Raw genomic sequence first — 20,826 nt, 5'->3', positions numbered from 1 at the left:
CATTAACAGAGCCAAAGGAACGGAGGGGTTTTCTTGTGACGCCAAGTGGAAAATTGAGTCCATGTCACAAACTAATCAAATCGCACCAAAGGTAGATAGAAAGGAAGCAAGAGGAAGATGAGGAAGATGAGGAAGATGGGGGAGAGGAGGGCACACCCACATAGCCACACACAAACACAAAGGCCTGACAAGTATCCAGGCCATCTCGCTGTTGCTGACACACACAGAAAATGTGGACAGAGCAGATGGTTGCAGAACAGAAAGTCTGCGATGGTCGGTGATTCAACCGAGCGTTAGCGTGGTTTAGATGAATGTGGAATCCTTTGGGGGAATAAAAACACAACCCATTTGTAAAATATGCACTGCAGAGGGACGTATCTGACCGTTGCACCCTTTGCCTCAAAACCACAAAGACTTGCTAAAACTTTTTACGTTTTTTTTGGTACACTGGAAAAAAGAGTCTGCTGATGAAGACATGACACCTCCATGCTACCATGCTGTCTCACTCCTCTTCACCTCTTTGTGGAGTTATTGCTTTAATATCCCAGGCTCTGCTCTCTACAGAGATTATTAGAGAAGATGGTGGAGGACTGGCTGCTGTGGTTGGGAGGGTAAAAGTGGGCTTCCTGCCCCAGCTTTGAAGGACGGGCAGGGTGAAGTCCTTTGAAGCATATGAGTGCTCAGTCTTGTCTTTACTGTGTGATTGCTCCAGTGTCCTCTATTTAAATCTGTGCACTGCTTGCTTTCAAAGCTTCACACAACCTCTACATGAGTGCATTGTGGGTTTCAGAGTCGTTTGTGGTGTCACTGTTGCAGGCAACAGTAGCCCTGACACCCGTCCTCCACCCCTGCCTCAGTGTCTCTGAGCGCTAGGATGTGGAGGTTTTGGTTTTGGATTGCAGGTCTTTCTTGCCGGTCTTGTGCACAGGCGAGTCACTGGAGGTCTTGGGTGTTTTCCTGGGCGGACTCTGCTCCGCTACGTCGTGCAGGGAAGGCTCTCTGTACATGGCCACTATGGGGGACAGGAAGAACCAGAGGATTACAAAGACTGGAAACATGCAAACAATAAGCACAAAGTGAACTGGTCTCCGCTTTGGACAAAGGCGTCCCAGCTGGTTTTGTTCAGTTTTTAGAGAGGTCCACTTTATTGCACAATCATACAGTAAGTTTGTTTTCAAATCGGCCCAAACAACAGTTGGCTGTCATGCAGATTGATGAGGCTGTGATGCCCGATTAACAGTGTTGGAATAAGCAATTGGCCAATTGGATAGACTTCATGTCAGCTTAACCTTGGCTTATTTAAGGACTAATGCTGACAAGCCCAGCAGAGGAGGTTGTGTTACCGAGCAGAGTGTTTAACCAAGCGTTTCTCAAATAAAAACTAAAGGACAAAGACTCAGAGTTTTACACACACTGTTATCTTGACAGGTACTCTTTAGGCAGTGTAGCATAAAGACACAACCACAGTGACAGAAAAGCAATGAGCGTTCACTTTACGTCGTCTTCCTGATATCGAGTGTCGATAAACCTGCGGTACCTTCAATGAGTTTGGGCAGAAAGTGTGCTGCTCCCTTTGTTTTCTTCACCCGGTTCCCCTTCATGACCTGTCCGTCCCGGTTGATGCCGATGTACCAGGCGCGGCCCGACTGGGTTTGTCGGTACAGGATGGACGAGTAGGTTACGTAGTAGTTCTCGAACACACTCTCCTTGAACTTACACTCCGGCGTGAAGGGTCCCTGAAACGAAGATAAGAAAAAGCACACACACACACACACAGACACACACACACCAGGTAATTGGAGACAAACAGATATGTTCTCTTATTTATATATTTACTCTCAAACTGCAGTGGCTCAGCTGAGAATGGAGGGAAATGGGCGCCACATTTCATCGTGACAGGGTTACAGGAGCATCTGTGGCTGCATCAACAAACTGTGCACACACACACACACACACACACACACACACACGCCTTCACAGACACACACACACCAACAACTAACACCTACCTACATCCCCCCCCCCCCCACACACACACACACACAAACAGACACACAAAGTTTGACCACCCCACTGTCGGCCTTCAGCTCACACACTCACACACACACACACACGGCTCTGCATTAGACAATATGTCAACACTACTCCCCCCCCCCCCACACACACACACACACACACACATTCCCTCTCTCTCTCTATCTCACAGTCTCCCTTTCCTCCTTTGCTCCATCCCTCCCTCATGGTAACCTTGTTGAGGAACAAACCAATTTGCAGGATTGATTTGGAGCCTTGATGTGACTGGTGAGCAGAAAAGTCCTGAATAAGGAGTTTGCTCTCTCTCTCTCCCTTCTCACTCATTTCCACTCTCTCACCCTCTCTTCCCCACTCTCCTCCACATCTCTTCCCTCTCCTTCTCTTCCCTCTCTCTGCTCACCTGCCACCACAGTCTTGGCGCCTGCCTCCACCCGTTGTACCACACATAAACGAGCTAATTACATTGACTCTATCACCCATTCTTTAATTACACATCCATTCACTTAGGCAGCCATTAATTTCCTCACCCACCCATTAACTTAGCCCTAATAGGATGGAGTGGAATCCAAAGGTCTGGATTCTCGCGGAAGGTGTAATCAGATTGCTATCATTAACTGTAGCGTGTTCAGTCTCATCTTCTGTGTGTGTGTGTGTGTGTGTGTGTGTGTGTGTGTGTGTGTGTGTGTGTGTGTGTGTGTGTGTGTGTGTGATTTGAGGTTAACCTTACAAGCTTAAACCTGCTACAATTGATTAATTATGTGAATTAAACTGAACCTCTTCTCAAGAGTAATGGGTGGTGTAGGAAGGAATCAATCCGTGACCGACCTTCAGCAAAGCGACTCTTTAAAATGAGCATTACCATCCTGTGGGCCTCCACATGTGTGTGAATGTGTGCGTCTACAGTCTACAGCAGAATATTGACAAACATATTCTCCAGTGTATATGTAACATAGATGCTGGATTAGTATTACCTGTCTAACCCTACACAGCAGTATCTTTTGGACATCAATGTAGATTATATTTGCACCACTTTATTAAAATGCACGTATTACCCAGGGTTTCCTATTTATTCATTGATAGATCTTCTCTTCTTTGTTTTCGACGAAACTGCCATTGTTAACAGAAGTCATTTGTAATGTTAATAAAATTCTAATAACTGACCACTGGATGTCACTCTCTCACTATCAAACCAATTGTTGCTAACAGTCACTAATTTGATCTATTTATGAGAGATGCAAAGAGTTAACTAGTGAGAGACGGTCAGAACACACTTCCCTGTATGGACAGTTCACCTGAGGGCAATGTTGATCTATGATTCTAGGACAAAGGGAAACTTTACTCAGGAATGTGGCTTGGAATTTATGATGCATCTGGTGTCCTGTACGGATCGGTGTGTATGTATGTTTGAAACGGGGAACAGGAGACAGAGAGAATATAAGGACATGACTGTTAGTCTCGTCAAAATAGTTTGATGAGTCTCTCATTCAAACGGCCTCTTTATTCCTGAATCCTGATCAGTCTTGATACAGTTGAATTCCTCTGATTTTAAAATAATCTCTGCAAAGGAGTGGTAAATCTGTGTCTTGATAGCTGGAGGTGAACTCAGGGTGAAGAGGAGTCTGAGACGAAATGAAAATTATAGCGATTTTGGCTTTGACTGTAAAACGTGAGAAATGACCCATCATCTTCCCCGTCTGTATAACCAAGATGTGACATTACGCTACACACTATGCTACATGAATGTACAGGCTTCAATGTCACCTCTGCAGTTCCCCCAGTGTTCAGCAGGGGCTGCTCCAAACACACACGCTCCATCAATGCTCCTGCTGCTACCGCTACTGATGATGCTCCCAAATTAACTTGTGTCTTCCCGCCTCGCCGTGACACTCAGGATTCCCCTAAGGCTCTGTTAAGCACACTAAGACTCCTCTCAAGTCTTACAAAAGCCACACATCCTCACAAGCATTTCATTCTTTTCCTTGTTTTATGCACAAAACTCATTTACTGTTTGGCACGATGAAGGACACTGCATAGTTCATCTACATCTAGGTTTCCTGGAAGGGATTCAATTATGATATCCAGATGAATGAAAGAACAAAACTGGTATAATACTGACACCAATGAAGAAGAAGATCAATAGAATCAAAGTGAGTCCATCATGCTACGCTTTTGCCACTGAGATTAAATAATATCTGCTTCTCATCTGAAGCTTTAGACGAGAAGAGAATTGTGTGTGTGTGTGTGTGTGTGTGTGTGTGTGTGTGTGTGTGTGTGTGTGTGTGTGTGTGTGCGTGCGCGTGCGTGTACTTCCACTCATGCATGTCTGCTGTTGTGATACAGGGACATGACAGATTCCTCTAACATCAGTGGGAGGCCACCCTGTGCCAGATGACACGCATACACCCTCACACACACACACACACACACACACACACAGACACACACGTAACATCAGCAGTGACGGATGGACCATCTCCCATGCTCATCACTCATTCCTGCAGACAGAGGAACAGAAAGATAAAGCGAGAGAGAGAGAGAGAGTGACAGTGGAAACGAGGGAGAAAGGGAGGATGAGGTGAAAGATGAAAGGTTAAAAAAAGGAAAGAGTAAAATGAAAGTGGAAGAACAAAGAGGAGAAGATGACATGAGGAATGGAGAAAAGAGACAGAGCATGTAGGAGAGAGAGATTGTCGAATGGGGGCAAGTAGTTAGGAAATATTCTGCAGTAGTGACACACACACACACACACACACACACACACACACACACACACACACACAGTCTCATTTCCATTCCTTGACACCTGAAGTCATCATTCAGTCCTGTTCACAGGCGTACAGCTGCCATTAACCATCGAGCGTCCTGTGCACTTAACCGGAAAATTGATTCTATGTAAGACCTTTGTGATAAGTCGATAGGCAGAAAAAAAACCTGGATTAGGCGTTGATTGGACATTTAACGCAGAGACGCAACTGAGCGCAAAGAACTTAAGATGGTTTACAAGCAGTGACCGGGCGAGCACAGGTCAACCCCGGGTCAACCCGGGGTCACGGAGGTGCAGACATCTGTCCACCCCGAGCAGGAGGACAGATGTAACTCACAACAATAACAGGGCACACATATTTGCTGAATCATCTTTCTGTGCGTGTGTGTGTATGTGTGTGTGTGTGTGCGTGCGTGCTCTCTTCAGGTACGTTCCTGTGCTGCACGCGACTCCATTTCACAGCTGTGGGTTGAACTGTGGCTGGTGATCAATGCAGACCATCCTGTCAGTGTTAATATGGGACATTGAAACTGATGAGCGTCTGTCTGACCTGCCAAAGTGTTCTTGGTCAACACACTGAATCCCAAGCCAGCTGTGTAACTGTTCTAATTTTAACTCTCTGAAAGAAAGATGTGAACTTCCTTCTATTAAATTAATAGAAGTGTGTGTGGAAGGTCTCAGTGGAAACATAAACATAACATAAAACAAAATCATGCATTCATTTTCTACACAGAGACTGACTAAAATACATTATTCTAAAAGGAAAGCAATTGGTGACTTGGACTTCAACTCTGAAGTTTGTCGCCAAACATTTACCAAATTATGATTTTTAAGGCTATAATTGATGTGAAACCTTCAATAGATCAACCCCCTTTAGAAATGTTTCATGTCATGTGACGTACATCTTAGATTAGCTGGCAAAAAACAGAGACCTAAAATGAAACTTGAAAACAAGTTGGATCTTCTTCAGGGTGTTCATGCACAGCCGTTCCTTTAACCCTTGTCTGTCACAGAGCTTTGGTACTGAAGGCAGTGAAGGTCCGGTGCTACAGCGCCACTCAGTGGACGCTCTTGGTTATGGTTATTAGTTCACAGAACCTTGAAGTCCCCTTTATCGTTTTTTGGAGTGTTTGTTTATAGCCATCATTTATATTTGAGACCCATAAAAAAAATTAAAAACCTGTACACGCTCAGTGAAGCGAAGAGAGGAAGAAGTTTTTAGCACTTCAGGCAGATAGGGTTCTCTCTCTCTCTCTCTCTCTCTCTCTCTCTCTCTCTCTCTCTCTCTCTCTCTCTCTCTCTCTCTCTCCAAACGTATGGAAGCAGAAACACACACAAACACAATGGGTGTGATGTGTGATAAGAACAGCTGGAGAGAGTGCAGATGGATGCACGAGGGTAAGAAGCAGACAGGGAGGGGGGATGTCCTCTGCTTCTCACCTTGACTGCTTGACCCTCGCAGCACGTTTGGGGATTTTCCAAAGATAACCACAGAGAACCTGTCTTACGTATCACCCCTCTTACTCCCCCGTCTTCATCCCCTCCTGTGTCATTTCCTCCCACTCTTCCTTCATCCTTCACCTCTCTTTCTATCCCCCACTTTCTCTCCCTCCCTGGCTCCTTCCTCGAGGCCACATGTGTCATCGTGTGGCTTCTCAGGAGGGGGGAGGAAGGGTGAGAGAGAGGAAGGAGAACAGAGGAAAGGAAACAGGAGTGCTGACTAAAAGAAATAGAGAAAAGTGGTTTCTGATACCTTGGGAGGGAGTGGAAGGTCAGCTGTGTGTGTGTGTGTGTGTAATAGAGTGGTCTTCTCAGGTCAACGGGAGAGTTTAATGAAGGCTTATTTTGAGAGGAATTGACTAATTGCCAGATTCTCACACACACACACACACACACACACACACACACACACACACACACACACCACAGTGTGATGATGGATGTGGGAACTTTCTGTACCTCCAAACATTCATCCATCCCAATTAAGTACTTTTCTAAGACATGCAAGCAAAAAGCCACAGCATGAAATTTATAAAGTGAATGCAAACGCCTTTACTGATACCAAATTCATCTACATCTCACATCCACACACTGTTATTGTTGTTATTACTGATCAGAATGTGAAATACAGCTCTGGATGAAGCTGCATCACTCCCCCCCCTGTTTCTGCTCTCTGTTTTCATTCCGTCTCTCTCTGCACTCTTTCCTTCCTGTCACACTTTTCCTCCTCTCCTGGGTGGGTGCACAGAGGTTATCCCTATTTAGCAGCCCGTGCCTCCCCTGCATCTCTAAAGGAGTCCCCAGTGGAGAGCTTAGAGGAGGACACAAATGGCGCAGAGAACAGGCAGGAAGGGGAGAGAACAAAAGATGGAGATGGGAGTGAAAGTAGGGAGAGAAATCAAGCGCAAGACCAGAAGGGAGACACAGGATTTGACTGGAATGAGAGGCAGCCCCTTCAGACCTGCATCAAACTGCATCTCCTTGTCAGAGTGCTGTTTCCTGTGAACTCCAGAGTTCTGGCTGCTTGTATCGTTCCCAGTCTGATGATAGAAACATGCAGTTTTCAGGGCATACTGTCTTTTTATTGCCTTCATTTCTTCCCATCTTCCTCCCCACTGGAAATTCCCAATATTGGGTCACAGAGCTGTGTAAGTTTATCCTCTAAGTGATTCACAATGTCATCTGGCAGAGGAAAGTTTTACTTAGCCCAACTTTGTTCTGTCTGCAGCAGAGGCTTTGGCCAGAGTCGGTCCTGAGTCTGAGAGTCCGGCCCAATTATGTCTGCCTGCCTCTGTCAGATTGTTTATACCTGGCTGAACATGTGTGTTTGTGGGGCTTAATTGCACCCGGGATTCCCAAGGTTCATTCTTTGCTGTGATTGTGTGCGTGTGTGTGCCTTTGTCCATTTCTCAAACCGTCAAGTCAACCCCCCCCCCCCCCCCCCCCAACTCCCCACCACCCCCGCCTTTCCAGAACACACAGCTAATAAAGTGGGCCAGGGCTGCGGCTGAACACTATTTTTATCAGAAAGCAATTTTCCGGAGGTGCCACAGGTACACACACAGGTGTCACAGCTCCTCAGACAATTGAGCCATGACAAGAAGTCCCCCCCAACCCAACGCCATTAACCTCTGCTGTGCAACGTCTAAACGTGCTCCAGGACCACTGCATACATCTGTGGAAGGACAGGACAGGAGGAGTCACTACATCAGGAGCTACGGTGCACACTTTCAATGTTCTTGCATAAAATATGCATCAGAAAACACATTTCAATTCAATGTAACATTTTCTATACAGCGACAGATCGACTCAAAGTTATCTCAAGGCACTTTTCACATTTCAGCATTTTAAGAGACCTAACATCTCCCCATGAGCAACCACTTGGCAACAGCAGCAAGGAAAAAGTTCCCTTTAATGGGAAGAAACCTCAAGCAGAACAGACCGGCCATCTGCCTTGACTGGGTGGGTCTAGAGAGAAAGAGAGAGTAGAGAGAGAGAGAAAGAAAGAGCAGAGAGAGTGAGTAAGAGAGAGAGACGTAAAATACCAGTATGACTATTCTATAATCCCATAGTATATAACCAACTACAGTATAACACAACTAATGACATCCAGCCTCCGCTCGTCCTCCGCTCGAAGAGAACAATCATTACTAGGGGTAAGATGCAGCCAGTCCTGTCAATCAACCCGTCCCTCCTGCACTGGCACCCCACCCACTCCCAAGGACTTTGCAGAGCCTCCGTTTTGCATACAGATGCACACAGCTGTTTGGTGTATGAATACACAACAGGAATGTGTTTACATTGCATGAATGAGAAGGTCAGGTAGTGTCCTTTAAGACCTGCCTAACATTTGGCAGAGAAAAGGGGTAGAAAGTCACGGATAAACGGGACGGATAGGTGTCTCCTACATTTACAAGTCATTCTCTAATTGTGTAAATGTTTATTCAGGGCACACAGGTAGAGCAACAACAACCCTGACTGTCCACTGAGTGGCACTGTAGCACTTAACGGATGGGGTTGGGGGGTAGTTATTGTCTTTACAAAGAGGAAATCCTTCCCTGTAAGAATGAAAGCCACTGTCACTAGAGAGAACACCTCTGCAAAGACCTTAGTGTTACTTACTGTGAACAAACTGACGTTTCTGTATTTGTTTGTTTAAAGTTGCAATTTCAGTGTTGTTGGTATTCTTAAGTATTAAAAACATTAAGGTCAATATGTTTAAAATTCTTCATGAATGTATACTAAAAATATTTGAGACAATTGAGCAATTATGGATATTTCGAAGGTGATTTCATATTCTTACTTATGCATAGATAGGTAGTAATGATTACATACTGCTTATCAATGCAGTATGAAAAGAACAGCCGCAGAATAGTAGTGTGTCGGTGTGTGTGTGTGTGTGTGTGTGTGTGTGTGTGTGTGTGTATGTGCGATTTTTACATAATAGTCACAAAGGGGTAGTGCACTGAAATCCTGAGTCACCCTTGTCTGTGGCAGTATTCATGCAGGCAGTGTTCTGTTTGAACTGTGAAGTGAGCGTACTGCACTTCAAACAAGCTCTCACACACTTTGCCAGCACACCAAGCAGCTGAAAAAAGAGCCTTCCTGTGCTTCCTGATAGAGTGCACTCTGATCCATCCCTTTGTCCTTCCATCCGCCCCTACAGCTCTGTGGCTCCACTCTTTTCTCTACATCAATACCAAAAACACTCTGGAAGCATTGAAAGAGGTAATTTACAAGTTGTATCTTGTCATCTCGTGACTGAGAATGGGAAAATGGTAAACTGTTTCATGAAGGCAGGCACCCACAATGCATCGGCACAGTGGAAGCAGTAGAGCACACACACTTCTGAGTCACTTACCATACTATAATAAAGTTTTATATTACTGTATATTATCTTCCAAAGACTGATCCCTTGCCTCTTGAAGTCCCTCCCAGAATGATTGGATCAACTTTAAAATAATGATCTTTGGCCAAGCATAACTAAGGACCTACTTCGATCTTACTATACTTTGAAACAAACTCTAGGAGCAGCAGATTTCAACACACTGTTCAGACCACAAGCACACACACAACCAGTCCACATCAACCACATCTATTAGCCAATTATAGCTTTAAGTGATGACCAAATATTTACCATACCGAAGTGTAGAGGTAGCCCTCGCTGTTCATGGCAACGTAGAGACCTGTCTTGGTGCTCTGGATAGCCACGATCCTGAGCCCCACAGGAATCAAGTTGAACTGCACTGCAAAGACAGAGTGGGGTAGAGGAGGAAGAGGAGGAGGAGGAGGGGAGACAGTGGGAGGAGGAGGTGTTAGAGCAACTTTTTATTCCCTTAAAGGTTCATAGACTTGACAATGCATTAACATCCTGGCTGCAAGGTAAAGTTTATATTTGAAGCAGGGATTAGGAGGGAGGAAGGGAGGGAGGGAAACACGTGAGGTCGGGCAAATATGCATAACTTTAGGCTTTAAGAGCTTTAAGTATACAGTACATTAGAATGCATTTGGTGCATGTGGACACAGGAAACAGCCCTTTCTAATTCACTTCACTGAGCCGCCGCCTGTGGAACCTTGGATTTCTTATGTGCATACCTCTCCATATGAACTACCTTCAGCCTGTCCACTGGAGCAGCAGTGCGTGTGTGTGTGTGTGTGTGTGTGTGTGTGTGTGTGTGTGTGTGTGTGTGTGTGTGTGTGCGCGCGCATGTGTGTGTGTGTGTGTGTGTGTGTTGGAATCTTTTGCTTCACTTAGAATGAAAGTAATTCTTGTTAAATAAGTACATAATAGTAAAATTCAGTAGTATCAGAGCGGAAATCTTCATCTATTAACCTTCTTTCTTTCTTTTTATGAAAGTTGAAATGAAATAGCTCAAACCTGACGTATAAGCTGGCGTTATTGATCAATATTTGCCCATCACTGATCCTTACTCTGGATTTGTCAGCAGGGAAAGCAAAAGGAAATTATAGGATGCAAACTTTTTCAATTTGACGCTTATTTAACACAACATTAAAGTGTGTTTATAATTCTGTATTAATGTTTCATGATAGTTTGTAAGTACAAGTACCTCCAAACTGCTGAAGTAAAAGTAATCAGGCATGTACAGAAGTCTACAGCAGGAATTCATGCATTATGAATTTTCCTACATTATGGGTTTAGCATGTGCAAGTGTATGTTTATGCTCGTGCTTGAAAGTGTGTGTGAGTTTATCTGTGTGTATCCTGCTCAGATCTTTGTCCCATGGGTGACCTCTAACACGGAGCCCTGTAGGACCTGACATGCTAACTTGAGTAATATTAATCAAATGGCCTCCAGCTGCCAGTGGTCCATGCTGTCAGAGCAACTCAGTGCAACCGGGACATTAAACGCTCCGGAAGAGTCTGAGTGGATCAAGGAAATAAACGGAGCCAGGGAGAAAATAGACACATTTTAGAAAACTTTGAGGACAGGCTGTGGATGGACCTACACCGGGCTGTGGATGGACCTACACTGGGCTGTGGATGGACCTACACCGGGCTGTGGATGGACCTACACTGGGCTGTGGATGGACCTACACTGGGCTGTGGATGGACCTACACTGGGCTGTGGATGGACCTACACTGGGCTGTGGAGGGACCTACACTGGGCTGTGGATGGACCTACACTGGGCTGTGGAGGGACCTACACCGGGCTGTGGAGGGACCTACACCGGGCTGTGGAGGGACCTACACTGGGCTGTGGATGGACCTACACTGGGCTGTGGATGGACCTACACCGGGCTGTGAATGGACCTACACCGGGCTGTGGATGGACCTACACTGGGCTGTGGAGGGACCTACACCGGGCTGTGGGTGGACCTACACCGGGCTGTGGAGGGACCTACACCGGGCTGTGGAGGGACCTACACTGGGCTGTGGGTGGACCTACACTGGGCTGTGGATGGACCTACACCGGGCTGTGGAGGGACCTACACTGGGCTGTGGGTGGACCTACACCGGGCTGTGGGGGGACCTACACCGGGCTGTGGAGGGACCTACACTGGGCTGTGAATGGACCTACACCGGGCTGTGGGTGGACCTACACTGGGCTGTGAATGGACCTACACCGGGCTGTGGAGGGACCTACACCGGGCTGTGGGTGGACCTACACCGGGCTGTGGAGGGACCTACACTGGGCTGTGGAGGGACCTACACCGGGCTGTGGAGGGACCTACACCGGGCTGTGGAGGGACCTACACCGGGCTGTGAATGGACCTACACCGGGCTGTGGAGGGACCTACACTGGGCTGTGAATGGACCTACACCGGGCTGTGGAGGGACCTACACTGGGCTGTGAATGGACCTACACCGGGCTGTGGAGGGACCTACACAGGGCTGTGGGTGGACCTACACCGGGCTGTGGAGGGACCTACACCGGGCTGTGGAGGGACCTACACCGGGCTGTGGAGGGACCTACACCGGGCTGTGGAGGGACCTACACCGGGCTGTGGATGGACCTACACTGGGCTGTGGATGGACCTACACTGGGCTGTGAGTGGACCTACACCGGGCTGTGGAGGGACCTACACCGGGCTGTGGAGGGACCTACACCGGGCCGTGGAGGGACCTACACTGGGCTGTGGAGGGACCTACACTGGGCTGTGGGTGGACCTACACCGGGCTGTGGGGGGACCTACACCGGGCTGTGGAGGGACCTACACCGGGCTGTGGAGGGACCTACACCGGGCTGTGGAGGGACCTACACCGGGCTGTGGAGGGACCTACACCGGGCTGTGGAGGGACCTACACCGGGCTGTGGAGGGACCTACACCGGGCTGTGGGGGGACCTACACCGGGCTGTGGAGGGACCTACACTGGGCTGTGGAGGGACCTACACCGGGCTGTGGAGGGACCTACACCGGGCTGTGGAGGGACCTACACCGGGCTGTGGAGGGACCTACACTGGGCTGTGGAGGGACCTACACTGGCTGACAGGGATTAAAGTGGGACACTCTCATTACATCACACTCTCACTAGCGAATATTTGTCATGTGGTCTTTCTTTGATGAACTTTTAGCTTAGGGGTTCACACACTTTGCCAAGCCAAGACTCCCTTACGGACTCCAAAAACACGGCTAAACAGCAAATGCATGATTGATTGGCAGTAATAAGATTGATGTGAGACGTGTCACAATAAATCAGATTCCCCTTTGGCTTGAATCAAACACATGGAAGTCCCTGGCTCAAAGGTGCGCTTGTTTGTAGTCCTTTTTAATGAAGCAGCCCAATTTGATCAATTATTAATCATCAATGAATAATGTATTTTGTATGTATTTTATTTATTATTCAAGGTCATCGGCTGGCACACTTAAAGTTTCCCATAGCTGTGAAAGATGCAGTTTGGGGGCGTTTGGGAATTTTTTTTACTGCCTGTGCATTAAAAAAGAGACGGTGCGGTCAGAGTGAGGAATGTGTTACACAGATGAAAAATGAAGTCTCGGATTAGACCGATCAATTTCCAATCAAAGGTTCTGCCAAGGTGGTGGATGGAAGTTCAATTATCAGATGCAGATAGAAAATCGATGCCGACACATGCGATAGAACAACAACCCAGGGTGGGAAAAAACAATACTTATTGGTTTGTTTACCACAGCAGAGCTCTATTGGATTTGAAGTGACAGGGAATGTTGATACGTCCATACATGAGAGCCATCAGCACTTTCACTGTAATGACCAGAGAACTTATTTTATGTTCTAAATGCTGAGTGTCTGGTTGTGTTACAGTGAATGAGCTGTGTGTGTGCTTTTGTTCTCCCCTATCAGCAGTAACAGGATCACAGGCTGCTGGATACACAGAATATTACATCTGTGTATAAAAAATACAACTGAGGAAACACCATTGTGTGAGTGTGTGTTATGAAACCATCAAAGATGATTTTCAGGCAGTAGAAACTCTTTTCCACTCCGCCCTGCACGCACACCAGAGCAGTTTTGCTTCGCTTTCACATTCCTTATGGAATCTGAAACAATGTTCACTAAGAAAGAATGTCAGCGTGCCGTGTCGACCTGCCAAATAAAGATCAATGTCACAAATACAATAGTTACTGCTCATGCCTGTGCTGAGTGCAAGGACAACCAAAACTCAATTCACGTGTTTAAATTATTGGAATTTTGGAGTAGCAGATTTTCCTTCTTTGTGGAGCGGTTGTCATGTAAACCTGCTCCGCTGCTGAAGGTCCTTTATGTGTCGTGTTGGAGTGGCTAAGCGCCCTCCTTCAGCAGCTCAAAGTGGCATTTCCCACCTTTCACATTCCCTGTTCCAAATGAGTCCTTGTGAAGAATAGAAACATTTAGAAAGCCTTCATCAAGGGAGCGTTAAGGGTGTAATGCTGTATAATAATGAGCCAAATCAGTTTCTACGGGATGGAGAATCCATTAAAGACGTTATCTGAAGAAGAACCTTGAAATCTGCTATAGCGTAATACAAATTTAGAGATTAAACAGTTCATGATAAAACCTTGATGTAAGCAATTTGGATGCTGCATTTTGCATCAAATGAACCATAGAAACTGAAAAATGCCATATTTATCTCAGATGATGTGACGATGCATCATAACAGTCTTTACAGTGATACAGGTCACTACAGGTTAATGGTGGAAATGTAATGAAACCACAGACTTTCTCTTCTTCTTCTTTCTACCCCGCTCTCTCTCCCTCCCTCCCTCTCTTTCCTCTTCTCTCACCTTCCTTCCTTCTTTCAGCACCCGGCCTCTATTTGCTTGATCGATCTCTGCATCTCAAATAGCCGGTTTCGCAAATGAACAAGGTGTCACCAAAGACCATGGCCAGGATGACAAATAGAGCCGGCCACACATCGCCTGCCTCGTTCTTTACCTCCTCCTTTCCCTCCCTTTCTTGATTGCCACCCTTTCGCCCTATAACAGCAACACTTAGTGCGTTGGCGATGACTCTACAGACGCTACGCACACTTTACTGCAATCCTCTTACTTCCTACCTCTCACCTTTTCTTATTACTGATTGTTTCCTCTTCACTTTTCTCTGTCTGTCTGTCTGTCTGTCTGTCTGTCTGTCTGTCTGTCTGTCTGTCTGTCTGTCTGTCTGTCTCTCCCCTTCCAAACAGAGATTTTGCTTCCTTTCACACACACTCAATCAAAAAGAGCTTTGCTTATCGCATGGATCGCGGCCCATCTCTCTTTTTGTTACTGTTATCCCCCTCTCCCTCTCTCAATCTATCTGTTTGACTCATTTTTCTCTCTCTCTTTCTTATCTCTCTTCTTTTTTCTCTTCCATAGATGCTCAGCGAGTCACAGGGGAGGCCACAAGATTAATCAAAAGTCTTTTGAGGGAGAAACAGAGGGAAGGTTGAAGGGGGAGAAAAGAGAGGAGAGCAGAGGGGCGGGGGAATGGATGCAGGAGGGAGGGGAGCAGGGCTGTTAACAAATCAATTCCACGTCAATTTGAGGCTTGAGATCATCCACACAATAAACAAACAAGGAGGAAGTCATAATGGGATGGGAATGAGGGAGAGGAGGGTGGTTTTTCAGACGCTGCAGAGCTTTGTTATGCCAAACCAAGAAGAAGACAGGGTTGAGAGGCACAGAGTTGAATTTCATGAACAAAGATGAAAGTTAGTAAAGGATAAACAGGTAGAGGAAGTGGACGGATGGGCCTGAGAACATTCATCATAAAGTGACAAAAAGCAATAAATAATTTAACACGGTCCCACATTAAACCAACAAACAGCCAGGAAGATAGGAAAGCAAGTGCATACATTATGTATAATCACTGCTTTAGAGTCAGTGAAGGGAAGATAAATACACTGCAATGTTTCCTATCTATGAGGCGCACAGTGACAACCGTCCTCTCCCAGCTGGGAATGATGGTGCAGGGTGTTAGAAACAAGCTGATCTGTGCTCTGATAGCATCAGGACGCTACATTACATCCCTGTGCTCATGTGAACAATAATGTGATCACATGCACTGTAGATCTCTAACTGGTGCTGCTTTTTTTGCTATTGTTGTCATAAGGACCGCCCCTGTCCCAATGACGGAAACCAGCGTCACAGCGAAGGCGGGCGGATCCCACTCTTTGTTCATTTGAAATTAATTTCCGGATCCCACTGGGATCACCAACATGGCATTTACATGAATAAAGATGTTGATTTGCATGGGCAGCAAATGGAAAAGTGCCTCCGTCTGCCCACAGATTCTCCTTTGTGTAGGGAAAAATGAGGTTTAAGGACTTCACTTGAGACTTAATGACTTCTCGTTGCGTTTCATGGCTGATTTCCCCGGTGGTTGATGACTCTGATGACAAGACAACTACATTCACTCTCTCTCCTTATTTACCTTCTACCTCTTCCCAGAGGCGTTTTTTCCTAATAATTAATTCCTCTGAACCTTCATCTGTCCTCCTTTCAGTCCATGTGTCTTTCCCTTCTCCTCTCTTCCCTGTGTGCTCTCTGCTGTGCGTTATGAACTACTTGCCTTTGATTTATCCTTGTCTCTAGCTTTATATACGTCTCTCTTTTGTCTTTCTCATTTGTTCCCTTTCAATTCTTCTTCCTGCGAAACCAATACTTTTCTAGCCGTGTCCATTCATCTTTCAATCTATTTTACCCTCCAGCTTTGTCTGTCTCCTCCATCACTCTTTCCCTCGTCTCAGTCTATCCTGGTTTAGTATTCCTCACACTCAGTTCACATCCTCACAATCTCCCTCTTGTACCCTTTTACCTGTACGCACTTCATTCAGCTGCAAGAGCGGCACTATTTCACTTTGGCTGTTCACATTTCCCCCCCTCTTGAATGCTGGAGCTCTCACACAGAGTGGAATCACCCTCTGTGTTGCCAAGTCAACATTCTTTCCTGTCTGCCGTGTGCAAATGTGGAATCAAGCATTTCGTAAAGTTACAAAAAGCTGAACAGGATTCCTCCCTTCATTCTCCTCCTAGCTCCGTTACACAACAGCCTGGAAGAGCCAAGAACAAGGGAAGGAGAAAGGAGCAGGGTGGAGGATGGGGTGAGAGCACCTCTGACCTCCCACCAGAGGAGGGAGACAACGTGATGGAGGAGTCATCATCTGCATGCCAGCTGCTCCTCTCCTCTACCTCTCTCCTTCTCATCCTTGTATTTTCCCCCTGGCTCAATTCATCCTGCCTCTCTTCCTCTCTCTTCCTCAGCCAAGCCACCGTGTCTCGCTGAGTCAGTTTTCGGTGGTGTGTTTCACCATGTCCTCTTCCTCTTTCTCCTGTCCGCTCTGATCCTCTTATTCTGCATTTCAAATCATTTTGCCACTTTCTTCTACAATACAACCTCAGCTTTGGCACAGCTTCCCCCTCTTGTTAGAAGTTGGAAGGACTGGAAAACCCTCTCCTTACTTTCTCTTCCTAAACTCACCTTCCCCCTCAGGTGCTGCCAGGCTGAGATGAGGAGATGAGGACAGCTGCTCCCAACGAAGAGAGGTGAAGGGAGTCAGCGATCTATAACCTCACTGCTCCCTTCTGCCCCTCAGAGGTCCTGACTGCTGCCCTGTTTCACCAGGTCTCCTCAGGTCATGATTGTTGAGAGCCAGGTGAGGAGTGTAGGTCAAGGGGGGTAGTGTGTTGGTGGGGCAGGCATGGAGATCGATATGACAGGACAGCTATAGTAAAATGAGCAATTAAATGTCTGGGGCATGTGGCAGCCTGCGGTGTGTAATATGCCTGGCCCGGGGCCAAGACCCAGGGGCCCGCAGTCCACTGTGAGCCTCTCTACTTAATTGTCAGAGCCAGGAGGAAAAAGAAAGAGGATGGAGCAGGAGAGGGAGAGATGAAGAGCTAGAGGGAGGAAAGGGAAGAAGGGGAGAGGGACAAGTGGCTGCAATCAATGGGAGATGTCCTTTAAACAACTGGAGGGGTCAACTGTACTTTGTAAAGAGGTTTAGTGTTTGGAGGTCTGAGTGTGATTTAGGGCATTCCTGTGTGTGTGAGTGTGTTTGTGTTTGTGTGTTCATAACATCATGGTTTACCTTAATGATGTACAGCTTTGGCTCTGTCATATGTTTGCATGGGAAAGCGTACAGGCATGCTTGTCTGAGTGTGTGATTTGTTCCAGAGATGCACAGAGACACAATTCTGATCAATCAGGTAATTATTCAGTCATTCGGGCGATTGTGCCAAGAGGTCTAAGATATGAATCATTGTTGCTTTCTTCATTATTTATCCCATTTGCTTCTGATTTGGCCGTGTTCTGCTCTTTGTAGCAGATACTGCAGAGAGGTGCATCATTATGTTTGCTCACACACACATTTCAACAAGGCTAGTGATAGATTGGATCAGAGCGTGTTTCCATTCTGCAACATCTACGCCACACTTTGGTGATGGCTGCCTGCTTGTATCTTTGTTTAGAGCATTGTAGGAACTCAATAAGCAAAGCAGCGAGTGTGGCTCCCATAGAAAAGCAGCTTTCTGTTCATCAGATCCAGATCTAACCCTGACTCCAACCCACACACACCGTCCCAATCCTCCATGAATGTAGCGCACCCAGGAAAGCATCAGACCAGATCACAGCATTGTAGTCAAAGCAACACAAATGTTTTACAGACTGTCCTCTGCTGAAGGATGTTTAATACAGAGACACCCCAGGGAGCCGTTATGCAACACACACTCCTGTGTAAATGAGCCCTGTTGGCCTTCAGATACTGTTTACTGTGATGAATGTTCCAGATTCAACATGTTCACTGATGTTGAGTGTAGGTGTGTTGTGTATGATGATCTTGAGATCTTGGGAGAGGCAAGAGACATTCCCTCTTAAAGAACCCTGGGGTTGTACCTTTTGTACTTGACTGTTACAGAAAATGTCCCTTTTTCCTTGTGACAGGATGTATCTGACATTGCTAGGCTTATCTTGTGACCATATCTTAACACACCATGTAACTCTGAGTGGCCATGATCCCCTCATGCAATCTCTACGTCTGTCATATCATGGTTAGATGCTTGTCTTTGTGGCCTGACTTGAAGGACTCACATGTTTCTCACCAGAGCACTACTCTTTGTCTCAACAATGCGTCATTGCTTTATCTTAAGTAACATGTCCTTGTTGTTATCTCGCGACACAGCCACTGGCTCGTTGCTCATTTAGGGACACTTGTATCGGCGTTAAGCTGTATCTTTCATTTGGTCCTTTAGCCCCTCTAGACGTAAATCAAACTCACCAGATCACAACTATGTTTCTTCCTGAGTCATGTTGGACTGATTGATCCACGCTGGACAACACATTCATGTACCCCTGAGTGTGTGAAGTGCAGGATACTTGAAAACAGAAATGTGTGTGAAATGTCTCTGCCAAGGATCTGAAGTGATGAATTACACAACATGAACAAATGCCATTAGGTTGGCAGGTTTACCCAGAGCGCCTCGTCAAGTCTGCATACATTCACATCAGAATCGCTCCTGGTGGGGATCAAACAGGTAACGGTGGTAACGTGTGTGTGTGTGTGTGTGTGTGTGTGTGTGTGTGTGTGTGTGTGTGTGTGTGTGTGTGTGTGTGTGTGTGTGTGTGTGTGTGAGTGTGTGTGTGTGCGTGCGTCATGTATCTGACTGTTCATTGACTTACAGAAGGAGCTGCTTTCGTCCTTTGTGCCTTCCATGGTGCCATCCGGCAGCATCTGGAGGTAGAAGCCGTGTCTGCAGTAGAGCCGCGTGACAATGCCCTTTAGCTGGGGCTCTGTGTGAGAAAACACAGGGTTAAACACATGTTAACATATGGGAAGATACACACAAACATACATACAGACACAGGCCCAGTACACATCCAGAGACCAAATAAGGTTTAGGCTTATTTGTCTGTAGCTGCACAAATACATGTTTTGGTGAAGGGAACTACTGCTCATCATCAGTGTGAAGGATGGATCAAACTCAAGGAACACAAACAATAACTTTACCAGCATTCTGAAAGCCTGAAGAATCTCCTATTGTCTGTCTACCCTCAAATACCAACTGTCTCCATTTACATAATGCACTTGAAGGCATCAGAATATTTCTGATTGGAGGAGCCAATCAGGTATTTCCGTCTCCCTTCTCTAGCCACGTGTCAGTGTTGATGATTTGAGTGGACTGGAACACTCCCAACCGCCGGAGGAGATGAAATAGTGGATCGAAGTGAATGTCAACATGCCCAAGTGTTTCCACCATCAAGCTTTAATGAAATGCATCAAATATGCATGAGGACAGCGGCGTGCAGGGAGGCAGCTGGCAGTCGGCCCTCAGCTGACAGCAGTGGTGTGTGAGCAAGAAACACACGGGAATAGAGGGAAGATTTATTTCCGAACACAGCGATGAAACACAGGTGGAACTGTACACGTGTAGCATTTTCACTTTTCATGTATTTCATATTTCATATTATTGTAGCAACTTCAGGTTCAAACTCAAAGTGTGTGAGAGGCTGAGGTGAGGCTGAGCCTGATTCCATTTGTCCGACACACAATCAAAACAGGTTAGATGAGATCATTTGTTATTGGAGTTACTGTTGCCTTTCTATCATCCATCCGGCCCTTCATCTCTGACCTCTGGCCTCAACAAGGCATCCTGGCACAGATAACTGCCATTCACTAGTTATCTTCTGTTTTTCGGACCATTCTCTGTGAACCCTAGAGATGCTTGTGCCTGAACTTCCCAGTAGATCAGCAGTTTCTGAAATACTTAGACCAGCCAGTCTGGCATCAACAACCATGCCACCTTCAAAGTCACTTAAATAACCAAACAAAGCTTTTTCATGGCGCCTACAATTATGTTACGGAATCAAGGTGACAGTATTTTGAAGTTTGATCACGATTACCTGTATCCCTCTCATTTAGTTTATCTTCACCTTGCACTTGTGTTTTTCATCAAAATCCTTAACCTATCCTTGGAAAATGCCACATGCATTTTTTACTGCTTCTACGGACATTATTCATTCAATTATTAAGTATTTTAGCAACAACCTCTTTGACTTGGAATCCCATGGTGAAGGTGTCTAGAACAATAGTGAGCTTGGCTGTGAGTTGTAAGCACAAAGAACAAGCAGAGGAAATT

General features: G+C 46.2%; 1 protein-coding gene across 1 annotated transcript in view; it reads right to left on the bottom strand.

The window, feature by feature from the left end:
• Positions 1–869: 869 nt before the first annotated feature.
• The window catches only part of fgf11a (fibroblast growth factor 11a), a 44,508-nt gene continuing 24,551 nt past the window's right edge, over positions 870–20,826 (bottom strand). Inside the window, exons 2-5 of the mRNA XM_076141335.1 lie at positions 19,370–19,480; positions 9,941–10,044; positions 1,538–1,736; positions 870–1,012 (exon numbers count right to left, since the gene is read on the bottom strand). Of these exons, the coding sequence (XP_075997450.1) occupies positions 870–1,012; positions 1,538–1,736; positions 9,941–10,044; positions 19,370–19,480 (557 nt within the window). The remainder of the gene's footprint in view (positions 1,013–1,537; positions 1,737–9,940; positions 10,045–19,369; positions 19,481–20,826) is intronic.

Source organism: Genypterus blacodes, unplaced genomic scaffold (genome assembly GCF_046128005.1).
Source record: "Genypterus blacodes isolate CSIRO-AG114 ecotype Tasmania unplaced genomic scaffold, CSIRO-AGI_Gbla_v1 ptg000001l_1, whole genome shotgun sequence".
Classification (NCBI taxonomy): domain Eukaryota; kingdom Metazoa; phylum Chordata; class Actinopteri; order Ophidiiformes; family Ophidiidae; genus Genypterus; species Genypterus blacodes.
Note: the sequence above shows the minus strand (reverse complement) of the source record. Positions and strands in the feature narration are given on the sequence as shown.